General features: G+C 48.5%; 8 protein-coding genes across 8 annotated transcripts; 6 read left to right on the forward strand and 2 right to left on the reverse strand.

The window, feature by feature from the left end:
• Positions 1 to 170: 170 nt before the first annotated feature.
• On the forward strand, positions 171 to 1,759 carry KY384_006642 (uncharacterized protein; the record flags this gene model as incomplete). Its single annotated transcript, XM_044815136.1, has 3 exons — positions 171 to 935; positions 986 to 1,415; positions 1,539 to 1,759. The coding sequence occupies 3 exons, from the start codon at positions 171 to 173 to the stop codon at positions 1,757 to 1,759; spliced, it is 1,416 nt and encodes a 471-aa protein (XP_044668236.1).
• Positions 1,760 to 3,613: 1,854 nt separating this feature from the next.
• Positions 3,614 to 5,860, forward strand: KY384_006643 (uncharacterized protein; the record flags this gene model as incomplete). Its single annotated transcript, XM_044815137.1, has 1 exon — positions 3,614 to 5,860. The coding sequence occupies one exon, from the start codon at positions 3,614 to 3,616 to the stop codon at positions 5,858 to 5,860; it is 2,247 nt and encodes a 748-aa protein (XP_044668237.1).
• A 354-nt stretch (positions 5,861 to 6,214) lies between these two features.
• On the forward strand, positions 6,215 to 8,793 carry KY384_006644 (uncharacterized protein; the record flags this gene model as incomplete). Its single annotated transcript, XM_044815138.1, has 4 exons — positions 6,215 to 6,277; positions 6,549 to 7,135; positions 7,183 to 7,549; positions 8,272 to 8,793. 4 exons carry the CDS (start codon positions 6,215 to 6,217, stop codon positions 8,791 to 8,793), a joined length of 1,539 nt encoding a protein of 512 aa, XP_044668238.1.
• Positions 8,794 to 10,487: 1,694 nt separating this feature from the next.
• On the forward strand, positions 10,488 to 12,109 carry KY384_006645 (uncharacterized protein; the record flags this gene model as incomplete). Its single annotated transcript, XM_044815139.1, has 2 exons — positions 10,488 to 11,285; positions 11,333 to 12,109. 2 exons carry the CDS (start codon positions 10,488 to 10,490, stop codon positions 12,107 to 12,109), a joined length of 1,575 nt encoding a protein of 524 aa, XP_044668239.1.
• Positions 12,110 to 13,622: 1,513 nt separating this feature from the next.
• On the forward strand, positions 13,623 to 14,040 carry RPS25 (40S ribosomal protein S25; the record flags this gene model as incomplete). Its single annotated transcript, XM_044815140.1, has 3 exons — positions 13,623 to 13,625; positions 13,684 to 13,741; positions 13,805 to 14,040. 3 exons carry the CDS (start codon positions 13,623 to 13,625, stop codon positions 14,038 to 14,040), a joined length of 297 nt encoding a protein of 98 aa, XP_044668240.1.
• A 139-nt stretch (positions 14,041 to 14,179) lies between these two features.
• KY384_006647 (uncharacterized protein) lies at positions 14,180 to 15,077 on the reverse strand (the record flags this gene model as incomplete). Its single annotated transcript, XM_044815141.1, has 2 exons — positions 14,180 to 14,728; positions 14,796 to 15,077. The coding sequence occupies 2 exons, from the start codon at positions 15,075 to 15,077 to the stop codon at positions 14,180 to 14,182; spliced, it is 831 nt and encodes a 276-aa protein (XP_044668241.1).
• Positions 15,078 to 17,871: 2,794 nt separating this feature from the next.
• KY384_006648 (uncharacterized protein) lies at positions 17,872 to 19,050 on the reverse strand (the record flags this gene model as incomplete). The annotated part of the gene is made up of 4 exons (XM_044815142.1): positions 17,872 to 17,989; positions 18,036 to 18,734; positions 18,784 to 18,885; positions 18,944 to 19,050. 4 exons carry the CDS (start codon positions 19,048 to 19,050, stop codon positions 17,872 to 17,874), a joined length of 1,026 nt encoding a protein of 341 aa, XP_044668242.1.
• Positions 19,051 to 20,246: 1,196 nt separating this feature from the next.
• On the forward strand, positions 20,247 to 22,643 carry KY384_006649 (uncharacterized protein; the record flags this gene model as incomplete). Its single annotated transcript, XM_044815143.1, has 3 exons — positions 20,247 to 20,544; positions 20,598 to 20,800; positions 20,850 to 22,643. The coding sequence occupies 3 exons, from the start codon at positions 20,247 to 20,249 to the stop codon at positions 22,641 to 22,643; spliced, it is 2,295 nt and encodes a 764-aa protein (XP_044668243.1).
• Positions 22,644 to 22,710: the final 67 nt, after the last annotated feature.

Consider the following 22,710-nt stretch of genomic DNA (forward strand, 5'->3'; position numbering starts at 1 on the left):
CAGAACTTCAATTATATAGGTAGGACGTCCTGTTCGCACTGCAATGCCAAGAGATTGACCCAGCCCTCCTCCCGTCGCTAGCAACCAACCTGCGTAAACATCAATCCACTTGAGGTCAGGGCCAACCTCGATCCCTACCGATGTGACGATTCCTCCAGTCATCTCATGACATGCCTTATTCCTACGAGCGCTATGAAACGCGCCGCCGACAGGGATATGGTGCTTCCTCTGGGCGAACAGCATGGGGACACTGGATTCCTCTAGCTGTCACCGTGACCATTGCGACGGCAGGCGTAGTAGCATGGATTTGGAACGAGCGCAAAGATGACGATGATGACCACGATTACCCCCCTCCACCACAAGGAGATCGTCCACCAGATGGCTATGGCCCACCACCTGGCACCGGCTACGGCGCTTCTGGTCCACAAGGACCTCCAGGAGGCTTCGGCCCTCAAAGTGGCTACTCGGGCCCCCCACCATCTAATCTTGACAACATACCTCCTGGTCAGACCCCTTACGGCCCCGATCCGGAACAGCGCGAAATCGGGGACGATGGCATCGTGTCGAGGGTATCGGGTGCATTACGGCGAACACCAAGTCCGCAGCAGATATTCGACGGTGCTAGTAAGCGTGTTGTGGCTGGTGTCGCTGCTGCTGGTGCTGCTGTTGGAGGTGCCCTGGCTTCGATCACGGAGGAGGAAAAAGGTGGCTATGAAGATCACACTAGATGGTCTGAGGAAGCAGATTCGCAGAATGACTCGTCGCGAAAAGGGCCTGAGTTACGTGACACAGAAAGTGCGACGATCATAAGCCAGACCCAGACAGGTAGCAAGTCAAGCAAGAAGAAGAAGAAGAAGAAGACAGTAGTGATTGTCGTTTCTGCCGAGACGGATCATCAATATGAGGAAGATGCGGGATATCATCAAGAGCATGCTGTAAGACCATGGTGAATCATTCAGTGGATCTATAAGCTTACATTTGGCAGTCTATCCTATCTCATTTGCCGGATCACGTTGATCAGGATACACGCGTTTTTGTCTTGATCTACGACCCCACACTTAAAGAGCATCCCTTAGCCTCGAGTGAGCAGCAGACCCAGTCTATGTCATCATCATACTCTAACATCGGACATGAAGACGCTCAAAGTCGTGGTGAGGTCAGCCCAGCTCAAAGCACACCTGTAAGATCGAAAATGTTCGAAACTCTTTACGGCCAGGCAAAGGTGATTGTTGAGAAAGAAACGATGATCATGCCTTTTACTACGCCGACAGCCTTTGTGCAGATGGTGCGACAATTGGAACCAGAGACTGTATATCTGCAATCATCGTTGGCTGGCTCCCATGGCGAACAGCTAGACATCATGAAGAATTGGGTCGGTCAGATTGTTCTTGTCGTAGGCGACGAGAGCGGGCACGGTAAGTGAATGATACTTCCTTTTCTCAATTGTACAAGTCGGAGATTTGGCTAGCCTGGCTACCATTGTACTCCTATTTTGATGTAGTCTTACTATGCTATGGCTGCAAGCTATCTCATGCTAGCTTGGTTTCAATCCTTTGAGATCTACGCAATGATTGGGAGCATGACTAATGTAGTATACTTAGGTGGGTTGGTCGATAGTGAGGACGAGCGAGGAACTGACGACGCACAAACCAGATGGTGGCTTCAAGACTCACGAATCGGGCTGGGTAAGGGCATTGAAGTAGTTGAAGGGCTACGCATTGGGGAAGATTGGGGGAGACGGATCAAGGGTCATGATTGAAATCAAATAAATGATCAGGGTATTGTGTTACGAGAACAGGCGCATGATTCTGGTAGGGTGGTTTTGCTATTTGGAGGGTTGTATATCACGCTATTGTTCTGAAAGTTTTTCAATGTATGGAGAGAGCAACTGGGTCAGCGTATCTAATACCAAATTTGTCTCGCAGTAGGAAACAGCTTTCATGTCATGATTCATTGTCGACCCTTGAGACTACGATAACATGCCAAGCCTTCAGGTATAGAAGCGGAAGTTTTCCGCGTACATCTACTACTTCAATGCCCTTTCAACCGAGTCTACATGTCGGCAGACCAACGCTAAAGCTCGGCTGACCAACGCTAATCTAAAAATTTAGCGTATAAATAAATCCCTTATACTAATTAAGTTTATGGTCCGGTGAGCTTATTTGATTTCATTAATTAAAATATTTTTTAAAGTATTAAAATCGATTTAAAATCGATTAATAATTGTTTCTCTAAGGATTTTCTTAGAAAATTCTTAAGAAATTCTTTAGAGAAACAATTCTTAATCGATTTTAAATTGATTAAAATCTTTTTTTATTTAAATTGAAAAAAATTTAATTAAAAATTGATTAAGAATCGATTATAAATTATTTCTCTAGAAATTTTATTAAGAATTTACTATAAAATTCTTAAGAGAAATAATTTATTTATTCTTAATTAATTCTTAATCAATTAAGAATTGTTTCTCTAAAGAATTTCTTAAGAATTTGCTAAGAAAATTCTTAGAGAAACAATTAGAAATCGATTAATATTTTATTTTATTATTTTAAAGTTTAGTTTTAATCGATTATTAATCAACTTTAATAATTTTAACCTCGGCGGACCAATTGAATATCCGCTAAAAATTTTAGATTAGCGTTGGTCAGCCGAGCTTTAGCGTTGGTCTGCCGACCTGTAGACTCCTTTCAACCCCCCTCCATCCGATCTCTATGATTTTTACCATCCAACAATTAACTTCGCATTCAATCTCGCGCTTCGATTATTTGCTATTAATTGCCGCGCGGCCGATCAAAGGAGCGTATCACACGGCCAGGATCCTCTTGCTCGATAAGCAAATAGACTTTCAAATGCGACAATCTCGCGGTCAAGCTCAGACGTTCTGGGCTTGTCGATAGTCCTCGGTGCCCTTCCGGATCTTGCTGGTGGCTACCTCCACATTACCCGGAAACCCTCGTATTTGCTTCGGTCATGGCGACTGCTGTCGCATCCAAGCCAACGGCGCCCCACCAAAGCAACAAAATGAAAAGACCACCACTTCCTGCCGTCCAGACGAATGGAATACAATCATCACACTCTTCGCCTTCACCTCTTATGAGCTCGAAAAGACCGCCGTCTGGCTTCAAAGCTCCGCCGACCCCTACAATGAACAGCGCCTCAACCACTGTTAACGGCGTGCAACCTCGTCTAAGTCAGCGACGTAAGGACTCACAGAGGCCTGGGGATGTATCACGTGGTCGACCTGGAAGAGATGGAGAACGGAGAGTAGCCAAGAGGCGTCCTGAACCATATGGTACATCTATAATCCAGATGCTGAAAGAAACATAATCATTGTTGCTAACAAAATTAAAGTCAAAACTCCTGGATACATTCTTAAAAAGTATCGCAACCAATTACCCTCTCTGATTATTCACCTTCACCCGACGAATTTCCGCTTTGAGCAACAGCCAGGGAGCTTCTCCTACAGTTCCCCGATGAAAATCGTTTTAGAACATTTGAAGTCGCAAACAGTGCCCCATGACATGATTGAGGAATTAATGAGTGCTGGAATCAAGTTTTACGAGGGTAGGGTTCTAACGCACAGCGTGCAGCCTATGCTGACCAATTTCCAGGTTGCATGATTGTCCAGGTGAAAGATCATAGAGGCAATAAGACAAACAACTCTTCATCTGGCTCTGAGTCGAAAGGAACAAATGTTCCTCTGTCGATACATAATTATGAACAATGGGTGACGCCCTCCCCGTACATGCCGTTTCCTGAGCAGAAACGACCAGAAAATGACCCGAAGGATGCTTCTATCCCCAGCACTCAGTTATCTTCTTCTAAGGAGAAAGACAAGTCTCACGAGCCAAAAATCTACACCGTGGTTCTCTTCCCAACTGCTCAATCAATACAAGAAGAGGCTTTCATTCAGGCAAATACACCCGATGCCAGGCAAGGGAACCGCAAAGGGCAAGGCACAAATGTACCACGGACACCAGCCTCCGGGACTGTACCACCAACCCCCCTTTCCGCGATTCCTCCAACACCATCTGCTTCAGTCCCTCCGGCCAAGAGACAGAAGATGTCAATATCTGGCGCCGAAATTCAAGGATTCGAAAGCAAAATCATTGCAGCAACCGCTCCGCCCTTGTTCCTAGATCCTGTAGCTGATCTTGGTCAAGCAAATGAGGTTCTAGAAAGTTTGACCGGTCCTTTGCATAGAGAGAAGTTGCCATCCCCAAAGACTAGAAAACGAACGGTTGCCGAATTAGCGGCCGATGAGAGGATTGCTGCTCAGGAACAAGCCTTTATGCTGATTATGGACGAAAAGGCCAACACCGCTGGCAAGTCAGGAGCAAATGATGAAGATGGTGCCGCGCCATTTGAGCCGAGCTTCGAGACTCTGAATGCCATCCAAAACATCAAAAACCACCACAATGAACGTGCCCGCTTGATTGCGCAGCAACAGAAGAAACACGAAGTTGAAATGAAGCGTCTCGAGCAGACAGCAAAGGTAAACCGTCAGCACAAGGACTTTATGGATCAGCAAGAGATGCAGCAAAAGAAAGCAATGGCGCTAAAACGACAGAACGATCTTGTGCAGCGGCAGCGTTTAACCCAGAACACAATGGCCCATGCCCAGGTGAATGGGAGTATGCCAAATGGTTATCCGCCTGGTCCTCAGTCGCCACCAATGCAACGCATTGGCACACCTCACAGCAACCCCTCACCTACCCCCGGACAAGCAATGGGATCACAAATTGGTGGCGTGCCAATGCAACATACCTCCTCCGGACAAGGAAGCAGTCCTGGTCGGCCTCCATCATCGATGCGACAGAGTCACCCTGGGGCTGCTGTACAAATGTTACGTGATCAAAGCAGGCAGAACCCCAGTCGTACCAGTACCCCGCCAATGAATGGAACTCCGCATATGGCCAACGTTACTCCCAGCATACCTCATTCAACTCCAATCATTGGACAAGGCACCCCCGTCTCTAGAATGTCGCAGGCTAGTCCACCAAATGTCATGCAGACATCCATAGGCCAACCTATGAACGTGCCGCAAGGAATGTCTACGGAACAGTATACCAATTCGATGCGAGAAAATCAGAGACAACAAGCTGCTTTCCTTCAACAACAACAGGCGATGCACAATCAACAGCAGCGCGCTGCGATGCAACAGCTTCAGATGCAACAGAACGGCCAAATGTCCCCTCAAGGCACGGGGGCACACAACATGCAACAACAGATTGCGATGCAGCAACGGCAAGCTGCAATGCGAGCTGCACAGAACGCAGCAGCGGCTGGCATGCAACAACACCAAGGCATGCCGAACGGTGCTTCCCCAGGTATGCCTCAGCATCAGAACCCTGGCGCAAACCATCTAGGACAACAACAACCTAACCAACCACGTCCGATTGCGCAAGTTCCTCAACAGCAAGGTTCCAACGCCTTTCAGCAGCATCAGCAAAAAGTCTTTCAACAGGAATTGCAGCGGGTCATGTTTCAAATTACTCAACAAAATGGAGGAAATCCGCCTGTACTCAATCAGCAGCAAAAACAGCAAGCCCAGGCCCGTGCGATGGACCAGACCAATGCTATCATCCAACGTATGAAATTAGATAACCACAACAAGAGTATACAAAATCAACAGCAGGCGCAGATTGAAAACACGCGTAGAATGATGGGTCAGCGTCAACAGGGTGGCATGCCAATGGGACAAGGTATCAATGGAATGGGCAATCCGCAGATGGCAGGAATGAGACAAGGTCAACAGATGACGAGGGAAATGGCGGCGCAATACGCGCAAATGCAGCATTTTGCCAATTCAGCGAACATGAATGGGATGGGCGGTATGAATGGAATGAATGGGATGCAGTGAGCTCGACTTGCTGGCGGTGATGGCGCTGGAGCTCGACAAAGCACTGATATTCATGATACCCGTTTGCGACTATGTGTTTATGATTGATTTGCGAAGTGGCTGGGAAACTTCTCCCTTTGCGTGACTTTTGTACAGTCAGGAACTACCATTTGTAATCAAGCTGACTGAATGTACTTGGTCCATCTCCGCAGTTTGTTCTAGTTTTGTGTAAAGAATATATACGGTGGCTTTATATCCTTGTGTAGTATGATGGGCGAGGGGTCGCCGAATATCAATCACGTGACGCCGGTTTTAAGTCCACAGTACGCTACCTTACATTATTCGACTTGGAGTGCTTGGCTTTTAGAAATCTGAATGCACGAAAACCCACTGGATGATACAGAGTCTCCTAGCGTTCTGCGCTCAATGGAGATGGCAGTCAGTCATCTCGCTAGGTCTGTTGGCCTATATTTGTCTTGTTCGCACCTTGCGCTACCGACGAGGTACAAGCTTGCAGAGAAGATACGCACCAGCTGGAAGACAAGGCTTTCGTGACTTAACAGCGGCGGATGCGCAGTCCATTCTGAAAGCACTTGCGGAACTTGAATTCCCGAGTCTCTATGGCGTTTCGATGGTAGTAGCTCTATTCAGAGTGGGTGACAATGAGAAGCTTTTCAAGTCCTGCTCCTTTCGGTTGACCAGCGCTTAGACCTATGGCATACCCACGATATCCTCTCTTCTCGTTGCTACAGGAGAACTCAAGAATGCTGAGACTGCATCGAAGCGCGCTGCTGACACGGGGGTCCTCCTGCTCGAACTTGGGCTGAACGAACCCACATCAGAAAGAGCTATCGAAGCAATAGCTCGGATGAACTTTCTACATGCTCAGTATCAGAAGTCTGGCAAGATCAGTAATGATGATATGCTCTACACATTGGGCATCTTAGCCCTTGAACCTTTGAGGTGGATCAATCGGTATGAATGGCGAAGCTTGACTGAGCTGGAAAGGTGTGCTTTGGATACCTTCTGGAAACATATGGGTGACGCAATGAGAATTGAATATACAAAATTGCCTTCGGCAGCAAACGGATGGCAAGACGGCCTGCATTGGCTTGACGAAGTGCAAGACTGGAGCAATCAATACGAGGAGGCGCATATGATACCTGCTGGTACTAATAAACTGCTTGCAGATTCTCAATTCAACTATTTACTGCCTACATGGCCCGTAAAATATCGCTATATCTACAAGAAGATTATAGTTGTATTCCTCGGACATCGGTTGCGTCGGTCAATGATGTACGCATGACGAGCTGCCCTCATCTACTGATCTAATAGTTTCATAGGTATCCTGACTCTCCTCAGATATATCACCGTCTTACAAACGGCGCTCTGGAGATCAGGAAGCTTTTACTTCGTCATCTAGCTTTACCCAGACCCTATATCTTGCGCAATCGCTGGATAGAGTCTACACCTGATAGCAGGGAACGTCATTACGCCTTATCTGACTATCTAGCACATCCTTGGTATGTAAAGCCCACTTTGATGCGACGATGGGGACCGCGGGCTTGGATCTCGCGCCTCTTTGGATATAGGGTGCCTGGCGATGATGGTGACAAGTATCACCCACAAGGCTACATATTCGCAGAAGTAGGTCCGCAGGTATTCAGCGGCAAGGGCAGCAAAGATATGGATCAAACCAGGGCTCGATTAGTAAGCGAGAGCCGAAAGCGATGTCCCTTTTCGCCTTCGTAAGAAACTGAAAATGAGCCTATATCTGGAATTGAGCAGATATGTATAACGCGGTGATGGAAAACATCTGCGACACCAGTTATTCAGATATAAGGCATGCGCCTCGCTAAACGCTGTCAGAGCTAGCCTTGCAGTAAGCCAAAGAGACATAAAGCCAATGGCTGGATTTAAACGCTGACCCCATTCCTCCAGTCCTAAAGATAGTCGCAGGAAATACACGCCTTGGCAAGAGCTCTCCTCGTCCTGGCTGATATAGCCTTGTTTCAAGAATCTATTCCTGGGCCGTTGGCCATAACAGTTGGGTTGCAGTTTGCATAAGGGTCAGCTCTACCGCAGCGAAGATCCTTGTCTCGTCATTGTCATTAGAGTAAGCCCTTCGACGTCTCCTTAGTACTCATGAGTTATAACTTAGCTGCATGTGCTTGTTAGCCAGTTTCAGTCTCGTGAATCTTCCGTTTGTGCCCCCAACGGCGCAGACTATATCTTTCGAGAGAGATAAGAGTCAAATTCGCCCTGATAAGAGCTCAGCACAATATAGTCATCCTCCCTTGAGCGATTTGGTCATTTTATCGAGGCATCTGACCCTACTCTGGTTTTTGAATTGAATAGTTGTGAGTTTGCCTCAGAATATGTCAACTGCTGTATCTGCTCTTGCGACCTCCGGAAACACAACGATCACGCAGAATTGGAGCAAGACCGAAGCCAAATTTGGATGGGTTAGTCAACCTAATCAACGCGGAACGCTCGATATAATATGGAGTTGTGTTATTACGCTTGCACTCTGCGCTTGGGCGATGCTGCATCTGAACGTGCCTGCCAAGACAGACTCTGAGGTCAAGATTTTCCTCCGCAAGGTTCGATGGATGACTCTTACTATTCTCGCACCTGAGCTGGTCATGCTCTTTGCAAGCGGCCAGTGGGCTTCAGCCAAAAGATCAGTGATCGATGTGCAGCGCCTGGGTCGCCACGACTGGACAATTGTACATGCATTCTACGCTGATAGCGGAGGATTCGTGCTTCATTCTGAAGATGTTGTGCCTTTCCCTGTCACTGCAAAGCAGATACACTATCTTGTTGAGCAAGGACATCTAGCTGCACCCACCATAACGAAGAAGGAGATATTAGACAAGAGCAAGGCAGATAGGCTTGCAAAGGTGATTGCAGGTTCACAGGCTATTTGGCTGGTGGCTGAAGTCATTGCTTGAGGCATACAAAACCTACCGGTCACAGTCTTAGAACTGTCTACCGTAGCCTTGGTTACTTGCACTGCAACGACGGCTTGTTTCTGGTTTCAAAAGCCTTTAGGAATCGAAATTCCTACCAAGCTTCACCTGCAACGCAGCGTACGGCAGGTATTGGATCTGGCCGGTGACCAGGCGAAAGAATCTTATCGGGACACTCCACTGGACTTTGTCGAATCCAAGCTCAACGCAACGAATCAGTTCCCATTGAACGAGCTCTGGTGCATGCAGCAGCGACCTCTCCCGCACATACCAAACGACCGCGATCCGCAACTTCACAATCTCAGCATGATTCTAGCTGTCACACTTCCTACGGCAGCTTTCTCGCTCTTGCATCTCGTTGCCTGGCATTTTGGCTTTCCAACAAAGGTAGAGCTGCTGCTATGGCGTTGGACTTGTGTGTCAATGACCGTTCTTCTGGGAAGCTATTGCATAGTCGAGGCAGTCAGCATTGTGGCCGAGGGCTTTACGACCAGTGGGCTCACCACTCTCGGGAGCTATAAGCTCCGATGGCCTACCAACCTCTTATTTTTTGTTCCAGGCTCCCTGTATATGTGCGCACGTATGATCACAATCATAGAGATGGTCATCAGTCTCCGGCTATTGCCCGCAGGGTGTTTTGCAACTGTTCAGTGGACGCAATTTCTGCCGCACTTTTAGTTTGCAGAGCCTGAACGTGCTAAAGCGCAAGCTCTAAGGCGCAAACTCTTAGGCGCGTTGACCGAACAAAGCATGAGAATGAAAATGTAGCTGTGCCATAATCGGAGTTGCAGCCTACATTAGCTCTCGAAGATTGGAGACGAGAGACAGAAGCACCACCTCATCGCCTACGAACCTTGATTTGCTTATGAAGACCTATCAAGCCATCAGGATATCGATGACATTGGTTCGCGGGTTGAGCTAGTAAATTTGAGAGCAACCAGTGTCGCTACAGGCGAGATTCCGATATAGGTGCTCGCGATTGCAAGCTGAAAGTGGCCTTCCTACTTTCTGCGGGCCTTCCTGACGTCTAGGAAGCATGAACATGAGGGCAGAAAGCAACGAAAGCACGAAAATCGCTATGCTTGCTGACAAGTACCTCAAAGCGACTACGAGAGAATTTTGCGACGTTCCAGACCGCGCAAAACCCACCATAACTCACAGCGCGTAGGATGTTGTTTTAAAGATATAGCCAATGATGCCAAGAAGGCCAACGACAAGCTGCACCGTACTGCAGCAAAGGGGGTCTCCTTGTCTCAGCGGCGAGGATGTGACTGTGAGGTACGAAGAGACCTGTATTGCTCTACATTGATCAATTCTACCTTCCTTCGATATGGATTCATTTACATGATTAGAGGAGAGAAAAGGTGACCTAGTCATTTGTTCATTACGTGGCGGCTATGATTGAATGACAAAGAAATCAAAAGCGCATTAGATCTCCTATTTGACACACCACCAAAGTCTCCCCTCGTAAATGGATCGAGCAGTGGGTTTTTGTGGCTGATATGTAATGCTAGAAAGGGGCTATTGGATAGACGCGCGCCAACTCCGCTTTTGCGTCATTGTTTACTTCGCGCCTAACATGACTGAACCGATGACAACGTCTTAGAGGTCCCCCATCATGCCTCTTGTATGACCCCAATCAAATTCCACATGATAGAGTAACGAAATTGCACAATATGTCAAGTTTCCCAGCTGTGCGTAGTGCGGTGCCCTCCCCAGACGGCTCCCTAGTCGCAACGCTTCAAAAGTCCCGGCTTCTCGTTAGATCTGCTGCGACAAGTGAGGTTATCGTATCTTGGCCATTAGCAGCGGAATTTGTCATCAAATGTAATACTATCCAATGGTCGCGTAGTAGCAGAGATCGTACTGCCAATGAGCAGCGAATTCTGCTCGCGGATCAGGACAGCGTGCGAATATACTGCACTGAGGATCCGAATTGGCAAGCTTCTGTTGACAACGCAGCTGGAAATCTTGGCCAACTTTCCAACGTGGTATTTGGACATTCGTTGAGTGACATACTTGTTTTCTCGGATTTCGGCGTCAAACTCACCATCTGGTCTCTCATCACGAGGCGAGGATCCGAAATCAGGGATCCAAAATCTTCCGTGGCATGCTTTGATATAAGGTCAGAAACGGGTCATCTAGCTCTTTTGACACGAACGACTGCGCAAGATACTTTACTTTTGCTTCAACCTGCGACTTTCGAATTACTGAAAAGTGTAGAACTCTCAACGGTCGATGCCCAGGAGGTTCGCTGGAGCCGTGATGGGCGTTGGATTGCTATCAGAGACATCGCAAGTGTAGGACACAGAGTTCAAATCTACACGGCAGACGGGCATCTTTTCAGAACATTTAGCGGAGTGCAAGATCCGGATCAGATTGAACTGGGCGTGAGATGTATGGAATGGACGGCGTCTGGATTGCTTGTCATTGGCGACTATAATGACAATGTCACGGTGCTAAGCAAGACCACGGTAAGATGAGCCACGTGGATTTCTGGGAAAAGCTGATGGACATTTAGTTCAATCCTTTAAAGACATTACACCATACGACTCCCATCAGTCTTCCTGGTATTGAAATTTGGGAGGAGCAACTCAAGGCTGGGATGGAGAGAAGCTACGCCTTGGCCGCTCATCCTGCAAATCCACCATCTTCGTCTGCAATTACCAAATCGCTTCCCGCAAAGCAAGGTGTCTCCGTGATGGCTTTAAACTCTGACCAGACAATGCTCGTGACAAGGTCGGACGCAGCACCTACAACCGCATGGTTATGGTCGATGAAGACTTTGAAGCCAATTACAGTCCTAATTCACCATTCTCCGATAAGACATTTGAATTGGCATCCGCAACAACCTGATCTACTTCTCATTCACTGCGCTTTTCAAGAGCCTACGGTCCACTTTTGGAAATCTAATTGGGATAGTCCACTAGCGATTAAGCTTCCACTAGAGAGAGCTGCTGGGAGGCTGGAATCATCCTGGGTCCAAAGCAATGACGCCGAAAATTTCAGTGTTCTACTAAGCTCTTCGGTATCCTCTATAGTCTCTCGAATCTCGGCTGCAGGAGAACTTGTCCATGTCAATAACGCATCACACACCAAGACAGAGATGATGATTGATGAAGCTGGCGTTGAGGACATGTTCGACGAAGGAAATTCACTTGAATTCTCGCCAGTCAGATTTGAGGACACCATGGGATATGGAACTTTGAACGACCTTGGTAGATCGAATTTGGGGACTACTGAGGCAATCGTTGATGACACCTTTCATTATCGCAGACAAAATCAAGCGATTGCTTGAGATTGTGTGGCTACTACTTAAAAAGCTAAGCCGCCAATGATCACTATATATTCCCTCGGCTGAAGGATAAGTCGTCACTAATACCATACGGGCTCTCAAAAGCGACGGAAAAAGACATACAAGCGAAATTCAGACGAATTCATCTTACCCAATAGAATTCGGGATGAGAGTTCCTGGGCTTGGTAGATTATAGCTTCGATGAAGCGTGAAACAACTCTGGCGGTCCCAGCTGCAGCGTGGCATCCTCCAGTGCTAAACCCATCCGCCATTTCCGCCAGCCAGGCCACCAGTTGTCTTCCCTCTTGAGCAGAGCATCGCCCTCCGAGCTTCCTGTGCCAGCAGCTGCGGACTTCTTTTTTGGCTGCTGCATGTCAAACCATACGATTTTCGCTCTTGATGTCTTCAAAGACGGCGCCAATCGCATCCAGGGTGTTGTTCCAACTTCAACCTCAGCGTTCTCGCCCGTGGGCAGAGGTGGCTGCAAACAGTGTGTTGGGAAGCCAAAGTATTTCTGCCAATCACTCGAGAAAGGAAAGCTTGGCGTATACGACGTTGGATGGATAGTAGCAGTGAAAAAGGGCTCATCGGAAGCAGGATCAGAGACTTCTACCTTTAGAGGTAGCGGAGCTGAGGTGGTGGGCTTGAATTTGAATTGTGCGATATGTCTAGTATATACATCAGCCAAACGCTCATTCTGCGTCAAGGATAGCGAAGGAGCTTCTCCTACTTTGGGATATTCCAATTCTTCCTCCCATTCAGACACGTCGCTTCCTGACTGACCCAAATACCCGTGATTCTGAGATGTTTGCCCTTGCAACCCACGTCCTCAGGGCCTTCGAAGGTGCCTGGCATCACCAACAGCTCATCATACGTTCCTACTGGAGTGTCGCTATATCTGAGTATCTGCACGAAGCCACAGCCACCTTTGTGAACTCCACCGTGCTCTTTGCTGATCCATGCTCCAGAACTAGCTTCGAGGGGTGCGTGGGTCTTGTCCGTAGGGAGAGGAGTTGAGGCGGACGTAAAGAAGGGAAGGACCCAAGCCTGTGCTTTGCATGTCCAAGGAGGTGGGGCTAGTGGCAGTGAGGAGGGTTCTGAGGTCGCCATGACAAGAAAAGTATTATAAACTAGCAAACGATGCAAGAAAGTGGAATGGATAGCGCTCAAAATTGGGAAAGTAAGACTGATGCATGCGAGGGATCTAGAGCTGCGGGCGTCTGACAAAAACGGGCTCCTGCATAGTTAGCCTATCAGCAAGTTATACTGAAGACCATAGGAGGTCATTCTATTAATATTAATCAAGCTCGACCAAAGGTCTTGATATTGAGGAAAATTCCCAGCAAGACATCAAGTCCGCATTTGAATTTGCCTGAAAAGAACATCAAATTGAGGGGAATTTCCGAAATCGACCTAATTTGGACTAGCTTCGCCAAGACCCCACATTCGGTCGGTCATCACGAAACCTCGCATCGTGAGCGACAGCACTACAAATCTTCACTAATCACTAGCAAAGATGGTACGCCCCTTCAATAAATGGCCTGATTGATGCAGGACCTGACTGACCTCTCGTCCAGGCTCCTGCAGCAGCCACAGCAGGCAAGAAGCAGAAGAAGAAGTGGTCAAAAGGAAAAGGTACTATCCCCCAGTTCTTCTACCTCCATATGCCGTACCGCTGACATATATCTCCCCGTGTAGTCAAGGACAAGGCCAACCACGCCGTCGTCCTCGACAAAACCACCTCCGACAAACTCTACAAAGACGTGCAATCCTACAGACTCATCACCGTTGCCACCCTAGTCGATAGATTGAAGATTAACGGCAGTCTCGCACGACAGGCCCTGCACGATTTGGAGGAGAAGGGACAGATCAAGAAAGTGGTGGGGCACTCGAAGTTGACGGTCTATACGCGGGCGATCACGGCTGGGGAGTAGAAGGCATGATGTGGTGAATAGGCGATAGAATGTGGTCAGCAGAGAGAGGCTAGGAAGCATGAAAGACAGCTTTTGCATCACTTGCCGTTCACTACAACTACCCATCAGAATGCTCAACGTCTATATCTCATCGCTAGCCTCATGACCCTCCAACCACCTCATCAGCCTCCCTCCTCCCCCTCCCCTGCTTCGCCTTCTCACACAACTCCTTCTTCGCCCCCCACCCCTCCCATCCACTCTCCACCCTCCTATCGACCATCCCCCGCCAGAAATACTTCCCTCCCTTTCCCCCATCAAACAATTTCCTCCAACCCTCCACCGCCTCATAGACTTTCTTCCTCGCAACCCTCGTCTCCTTCTCCCTCAGCAACTTCCTCACCGTCCTCACCTCTTTGCTTATTCCCCCTTCCCCTTCCCCTGTTTCGCTTTGGGGGCTGTCGGGGATAGGGATGAACATCTCCTCCACACCTCGCAGATCGCCATTTAAATCCACGTCGAAGCAGCCCGTGACGAATGCCCGCGTCGCGTCGCGGCCGGAGAGCACGTGGTACATACCACCGGGACCGTAGATGTGCGGGGAGGCGGAGACGTCGTAGATGGAGCCATTGAGCGCAAGGAGGATTGGGAGGGAGGCGTCGGTGCCGTTGTAGAGGGATAATTCGGCGTCGGTCAAGTTGAGCGGTCCTTTCTGTGTAATCCGTTAGCCTGTGTTTCGGAGAAAGCAGGAGGGGGCAATGATGGAATGGGGAGCCTACAAGCCAAGCACGTATCCTCGCCGGCCGCGCCCATGAAGGTTTGTAGCCCCATGTTAAGGAGGTGCCCGTGATTAAGTAGCTTAGGAGCGTGGAAAGTAGAATAAGGCCCGAGAGGGCGCGGACGACGTCGAAGAAGGAGACGCGGACATTGTCTTCTTTTGCTGCAGCCTGTGATGCGGAGCGTTTGGGCGGGGTGGAGACTGTGGTCGAGGAGGGGGATGTAGGTGGGACAGAGGCAGCCGCGGGGACTGATGTCCGGGCGCGAAGGTTTGGTGCGGACATTGGAGGCTTGGTACGTTAAAGGTATAGGTAATTAGGAGAAAATTTGACGGGCTGGTAGAAGCACAGAAAGAGGATGGTAGTGGTGCTCGATTTGAAGTTAAAGATCGTTCATTTTTTGAAATTGATGTATTATATGCATGAGCGGTCATTGTCGCTCGCACCTTCTACAGCTCTGTCAGGCCGCCTGCCGCAACCAATGATTACCCTTTTAACCAGTGGTGCCCTCTGCCTGTGCTAAACTTTTATACATGACTTTTATACATGACTCCAGTCTCACTCTGTTCTAGAGCCGGCCCTCCTGATACACAACATCATTCTCTATATTCCCTCTCCTTTCCTCTATGCCCATCAGGCTTTCAGTGACATCCTTGACCATTGCATAAAATCTCCGGAGCTCGGAACGTAAGGCTAATCTTGCAGGCGTTTTGTCGGCATCGAGTGTCCCAGTACATTTTTATTATTAAAAGGTGCTTCTGACGTAGTCCATCATTTGTCTTAAGTGCTTCGGGACGTTGTTACCAGAGGAATAGTTCTCGAAGGTCGTAAATAATCTTTGTGACAAGAATGTGTCATCAAAAGTGATGTTGGCCGCGCCTTTGAAATAGGCACTGTGTTATGACTTTCTCGGGTTAAGGTGTGTGGGTCCGAGGAGTGTAGAGAACTTTTTTTATTCTTTGAGTCGGTGTTGGCGTAGCATCACTGACGTTCCGCAAAGCTCTGGTCATAATCACTGTGTACCTCCGGGGATGGATGGGAAGTTGTCTGTTGACTGCTCGATGCTGCTTCTATCTCCTCGGTAAGTGGATTCAAAGTCAGTGCTTCGTACAGGACTTCGTCATCCGCTTGGTCTCTGGTATTCGGTGATTGGGCATTAAAGACGTGTAGTGAAAGCCCAGAAGCTTCCTTGCTGTTCGGGGATCGCTTGAGTCGCAGATAATCACGCCCATTAGGCTTTTTAATCGGCCAGGCAGGTAATCGAAGGGTTCGCTTGAGGCCATTGATGGTGTTGCTTGGGCCATGCACCATGAAAAGTGGCCCCAATGTCGGTAGACAGGCACTGACAACACCCAAGCCTGCTTCTATCACCACCCAGTAGAAAGCTGAAGATTGGACATCTGCAACACTGGGTCAGAGAAGATGGCACGTACGACAAGGTTTCGTAACCCACAGCTTAAATCTCGACTCTTGGAGTTGAGGGTTTCATCGACAGCTGCGAGGCGTCCGATGCCGACGGCTACCACAAGCCCCCCGAGGAGAAATATGCCACAAACTGAAACCTTCCGGTGAAGTGGCATCTGAAGTTTGGACACTGGGTACCACGGTAAAGACAGGATCAATGCTAACCTCAGCTGTCAGTATTCCGAAAATCATTCCTCGTCGCACGACGGAACGGACCATCCAGGATAACATCTGATACAGCCATAGGCCAAAGAATATCACGTACATCGATACAGCCTTTCTGATCTCCAGCACCACGTCTCCAATTCTTTTCCAGAGGTATACAGTCCACTAGAGATGTTAGCCGTGTTCGAGGCAATTTGTCTGAGCGATCGCACAGAAGTTTGCAAAGAAGAATCCTAGGGTCCACATTACGCTCAGTATCATGAGCGCCCAATTGGTGACCATGAAGACCTTGCCAAGGAATATTCTTCTGTAAAACAGCAATATACTGACTTTGGTGATGCCACAAGCAAGGGCCGCAAGCCACGTTAATACCCATATTGTCTGAAATCAATATTAGCAAAATATCTGGAAGATAGAAAATGCACGCTGCATGTGTGAACTACCATTCCGCGAACGTGTGATTGTTCCCTGGCTTGAATGGGATCGCTGCTTGTCCCATATCCATATGGCCACAATTGTTCTCGAACACCTAAATTGCCTAAAGAAGCGGCTGTGATGAAGCTTAGATGCAATTTGTGAGGACACTTCAATGACACCAACCAGCCAGGCAATCCGCACACATTGCAAGTACAAAGATCTATCTTGATCAGTGAGACACCAGTGTAAGTTGGGCTATGTTCTACCAAGGCAGCCACAATAGTCCAATCATCCGACCCGTATCCTGCCTCACGGCTGTGCCGTGCCACGAGACGAATACATACCGCGGAAGTTGGAAGAATTGTCATTAAAATCGCCATCGCGATTGTGATGGCATGCCTATTTGCCATGTGAATAGAAGACACAGCCAGTTCAGCTTGCTACCCCCCAGAACTCGTTAGTGGGACACAGGTCACTCAGACAGTGTAATATCTCAATAGGCGTAGAGTTTAAGTCTTGATGGCACTATGCTTTGCAAGTAGAGGTAGCCATAACAAGCAAGAGAGCAGGCACAGATAATAGGAAACTGAGGGTGGAGCCTTCAGACGGTAAGAAGTTTTGCCGCACATGTGGAGCGACCTCGTATGATAAGCTTGTCAAGAGCCCGGCGTAAGCTCTGCATTCTGCATGCATATGCAAAGCATACGCAGACGCACCTTGGCTACCTCGCAACAATTCCCAGCCTAGGGTTACAACGGCCACTTTCTACGAAGGGCAATTCTTCCTGTCTTACGCGCACGAACGCTGACTCAGCTTGGTTTTCGCTCCAGTCGTAATGATTCTGTGTGCGGGGGTCCAGCTGGAGGAGTACCTCCGCATATCCCCATTCAAAAATCCATGAAAGAACCGGTTTGATTCGCGGTCGGATCCGTAGACCTTTCTGTAACGGCCTCTTTGGATCGTTGCGAGAGCGGTGATCTGATGGATGGCGTCCTTGATCCAAGGCGCAAACCGTAAGTATAGCTTTCTGTCCTCAAACATAGTCTAGTACTTCCAACAGTGTCTCCCGCAATGTTCCCACATCATAGTCAATGAGGGGTTTCTCCTTGTCAAAGTTGGGATCTTTCGAGACGCCGATGAATGAAAGATTTCTACGAGGAGTAAGCAAGTTTCTCAAGGGATAAGGAGTATCCTGACCTGTTGATCTCGCGAAGATATAATGTGTACCCTTTGACACTACTGACATAGGATTCTGCCCCATGCGACTGCAACGCGGCTAACTGCTCGCCCTCATGGAACTCTGTCTCTTGATGCCAGCCATAGACTTCCGACAAATCCACAATGATATTGATGTAGTCCGAGCAAAGCTCATAAGATCTCAGGTCGACGGGACTTGTATCAGATGCGATGTATATCTTGCTTATGACATCAAAGATGTAGACCTTTTCGAACCGGCATGCCGCGGTGATGGTGTTCAAGAGCGACTCCAAAATTGGCATCTGCGGCACCAGCCCTTGCATTACTTTGCTAAAAGCTTCGAAGATACTGGAATCGAAGATCGATGTGCTGTGGTAGCTGATGGGAGGGTTCTCGAGGCCACTGTCGAATAGATCGTCAGTGATTCGCTGGGTGATGTCGCGAACCGTATCTTCACGCAAGTCCTCCGTCAAAGAGTCGATTTTATGTATGAACACAGCATATTTAATCGAAGGGTATGACTCTTGCAGGTGCACGACAGTCTCGGTAAGGCGATTGACAGTCTCCATGTAATTGTCCAAAGCATCCAAGACCCAGACCATTGCTCCAACACCACCGAAGATACTCTCAGCATCAAAGCTTGGATCAAGATAGTCGATCTGGCCCGGTAGATCCCAGATTTGAAAATCCATAAAGGTACTGTGCCATTGCTCAATTTGGAACGAGAGGCAAGAATTAGGCTGCTCACTGGGTGGCTTCTTTCTGGATAGTAGTTGTTGTATCGAGAAAGATGGTATCCGACGGTGTCATCTTGCGAAAGACGACGTTAGAAATGGAGCTCTTCCCACTCCTGCATGCACATTAGCAAACACAGCTCCATAGCATCGAGCGATGCGGCATCAATTGACCTCTTCAGGCCCATAAGCAGCAGCCTGGGCTTCCGCTCATGCTTCGACCGATACACACTTTTCTTGCCACCTCGTGCATCATTCTGATCACCCTTGCTGCCCTCCATCGCGATCTTATTGCTTCATTCCATGCTCGTCTCGAGCAATGGCAAATGTAAGGTAGGTTAAACCCGGACGTTCGGATTTAGGGGATTTTAGGCTTGGCAAGTCATCGGCTCGGGTTGGCCGCCCGGGGGAAATGGCCGAAGCCGCCGTTGCTGTCACCTTTTTTCATCCTAAATCAAGCCATCTCGTGTTCACATCCTGACTTTGATCTACTTACAGTGCTTAGATTCACAGATGATCCGGCACTGACGATGATGGCGACACTAAGACTCCCTGCTAGATGTTCTGGAAGAGTCTTTCTGCCTAAATTAGCATGAGCGGAGAGATCATGCAGTAGCTTCAGATCGGTCTTAGCAAGAGAAATACGCAACTGGCTAATTCTATGCTACTATAACATTCGTGGCGCAACGCTTCTCAGCTGGCTCTCATAGGGTGTCGTGCTGAAGTCACACGATCAAGCCTCTATGTACGACGCGATCGTCCGTCAGGAATATGCATCCGTGGACCGCCCAACTTGGGTCTGCTAGCTATTGCCACAAGCCTCTACAGAGAGGCCTCCTAAGCGTGCTACGCTGTAGGGTTCGACGCTAGTCAAGTTTGGCTACAAGCGAACAGCGACACCTCATCACGCATATGCTAAACATTTGATGCTACCACTATGCTGCTGACTGTTGCATTCACCACTAGTCGATATGGTCATTCACGAAATGTTCTGGCTTTCTTTTTTCCAGATGTTTGGAAGATTCAGGCGAGGTCCTTGCCAATCAAACGGACTTGCCTGCCTTAGCAAGCTTGCGATTGGGATGGCTTGATAATTCTTTAGCCACGCGCAAAGCCAAGGTTATACTAGCTTCAATGCTGCGTGAAAGGTCTTCCTCGGAGCTTTGGAAAGTAAATACAGTGAGCTGATAAGCGAGGTGGCAACTGCTTCTGATTTATGGACGGTCTCGGGGCAAGATTCAAGCCTCCGGACGACCAGATGGCTTTTTCTTGGGCGAGAGACGTACCACCGTGGCGTTTTACCTCGTACTGGAGACGAAGAGTGTCGGCGTCGGTCGCAGTCGGACCTTTTGAATGGGACCTTAGGTAAGGGAAAGGAGTATAAAATAGGAGGGAAATCTCGTTAATGAAAGCTATGTAACTTGTTCAGTCCCTTTACCTATTACCAAAAAATCGATTTGCCTCTTTCGTTAGCAATATGTCTCTAGCAACATCAAGTACAACCTACATTGTGAAATTGACCAAAGATGGTGCCTGGCAATGGAACAACACCCCTCCAGTCAAGTTCCTTAGCGATTACTACACCAAATTTCCACCAAGCAGCACCCCTGGCTTTTTAGTGGACCTTGGTCCTGATTATAAGACTTTGAAAGCAGACTCGAATACCTGGCCGTGGAAGGTCATCTCTGTTCAGGACCTCTACACAGACGATTTTTATGCGGCAAAAGTCCTCCTTGAGCAGGGCTGGGGCGCGGTATCCTACGCTTGGGGCGAATGTGAGCTACTCAGGCAGTTCTTAACCGTTATTCTGCATGCTAAATTCGAATAGACCTCCCTACTTTCGATAAGGGCGGTACTTATCGACCGGTGTTCGAAAGCCGAGAGAAGGAAAATCTTCCCTTGCCCTACATCCCCCCAAATGTTTCGCCTGATGTGGCCAAAGCTTGGAATTGGGGGGTTCCGACAGTCAAACAAGTCACCGTGGGTCAGGTGAAAAAGGTTTTCCTTACGCTTGGTAAGCGGTTCGTTTGGGTAAGTTCTCTTCTGTGTGTATTTCAAGTATTTTGTTCATAGATTGCAGTGGGACGTGGTCTGTCTACCCCAAAGAGACTTTTCGCAAGGATTCGACAAGGACTTGACCCGGGTGCCACCATATCTTGGCGCTCCGTGGCTGCCAGATTTTCTTGACACGATCTGCAATCATGAACTTGATAAGCAGAAGTTTGTGTATGAAAAGGCGACCGCCGGAGCCGCATGGCTTACCCAGATCGAGTGGGGCTCAGCGACCCTTTCGAAGCTCGAAGGCTTGCTACAAAATACTCCAAAGCTGCTCGACCTCGACACTGTTCGAACGATTATCAATACACAAGGCCCTGAAATCAAAGTGATCACAAAAGACACACCAGTCTGGAAGATTCTTTCCAATGTCCTCGGCAGTCCCAGCTTAGGGGTTGCCACAGAATGGAGGACAGCAATCGAGGCTTTCTGCGACAAGATCAACGGCATTCGAGACTCTGAGGCCTGGTTTCGGTCTTTGTGGTCCTTTCAGGAGGGTAGACTTATGAAACAACAAGCCTTCCTCGATAAGCAAGGTCAGATCTTGCCTCTTGGAACTAGTTACAATGCTAGTGGCGCTACTGTCGTTTATCCTAGGACTTTCCTTCAAGTGGGAAATGACTACAAAGAAACCAGCAGTCCCAATGCCACTACCGTCATCACCTTTGTAACTTTACTTGCTAGTCAGATCTCGCTGGCATACAACTCTGCATTTGGTTCTGGGACCGCCGGCATGCCAATTCCTCCGCTCGTTGAACTGTGGAACACGCCCATCAGCGCAACCGACAAGAGGCCAGTTTTGGAACCCTGCCTTCAAACCTTGACGAGTAGTGGACTACTCTATTATCCCGAGGACTCGCCTCTGGAAATTATTGCTGCTGCCCGACGATCAAGATTCCCTAGTCTATTTGTAAAGGATGCTTATTTCGCCTCTACAGGAGTCTTAGGGCTGGTCAAAGTTGATGAGACCACCGACTATCGAATGAAGGATCCTACAAACTATTCGGGGCCCAAAAACAATGATCAAGCGTACGCTCAATGGATCACAGATACGCTGCCCAAAGCCTTCTTCGAGGCCGTGGTCAAAAAGTATCAGTGGCTGGCACTCCTCTTGGCTCGAAACCCGAAAGACAAGGTCGCTAATTGGGGAGCGGTCTCCATGGGCCACTTCGAACCAATCACCCCATACTGCGAAAACATTCTTGTGGAAAATGACTTCAATGTTGAGCGAAGTGACTGGCAATATATTCTCCCACAACTGACGTACCTGCCAGACTCTGACGAGCTCGAGATCACTTCAGCCAAAGGCTTTACGCAGGATGTTGCTTTGACCAGCAACAAGATCCTGACGAGTATGCCAGCGAAGGGCGTAAAGTGCTACGAAATCGTCGAGGATTGGGGTGCGAAGCAGTGCTTCCAATATGTATTAGATGACACTGCAGTGTATGTTGATGATACTTTTACGCCTGCTGGAAAAGTCGACATCATGGGAAAACGCCCAACCAAACCATCGAATCCAGTTCGTATCAAAGAGCTGCTCCCGGCCGCCTTTGGGGGTAAACCCAAGGTCGTTCTCATCCCATTTGAGGAACTTGGCTTCGGCCTAAATGACAAGCTCGTTGGGAAAATGGTACGAGACCCATCGCTCTTCTCAAAAAGATGTCTCCTCATCGTCGATTTCTCTGTCGATCCAAAAGACAACGCGCGCGCCACTGGCACCTTTGGCGGGATTGTGGACGTCCGGAATCTCAAAGTGAACTACGGGATGATCAACAACATCCGTTTGAAATGGCAGTCACCTGTTGTGCCTCCGAAGTAAATTTCACGTTACTCACCGGAACAATGATCAACGGCAAGAGCACTGGGTCCGGACATTTCTATCCATT

The sequence above is a fragment of the Bacidia gigantensis genome (assembly GCF_019456465.1).
Source record: "Bacidia gigantensis strain McMullin 20006 chromosome Unknown contig_249, whole genome shotgun sequence".
Classification (NCBI taxonomy): domain Eukaryota; kingdom Fungi; phylum Ascomycota; class Lecanoromycetes; order Lecanorales; family Ramalinaceae; genus Bacidia; species Bacidia gigantensis.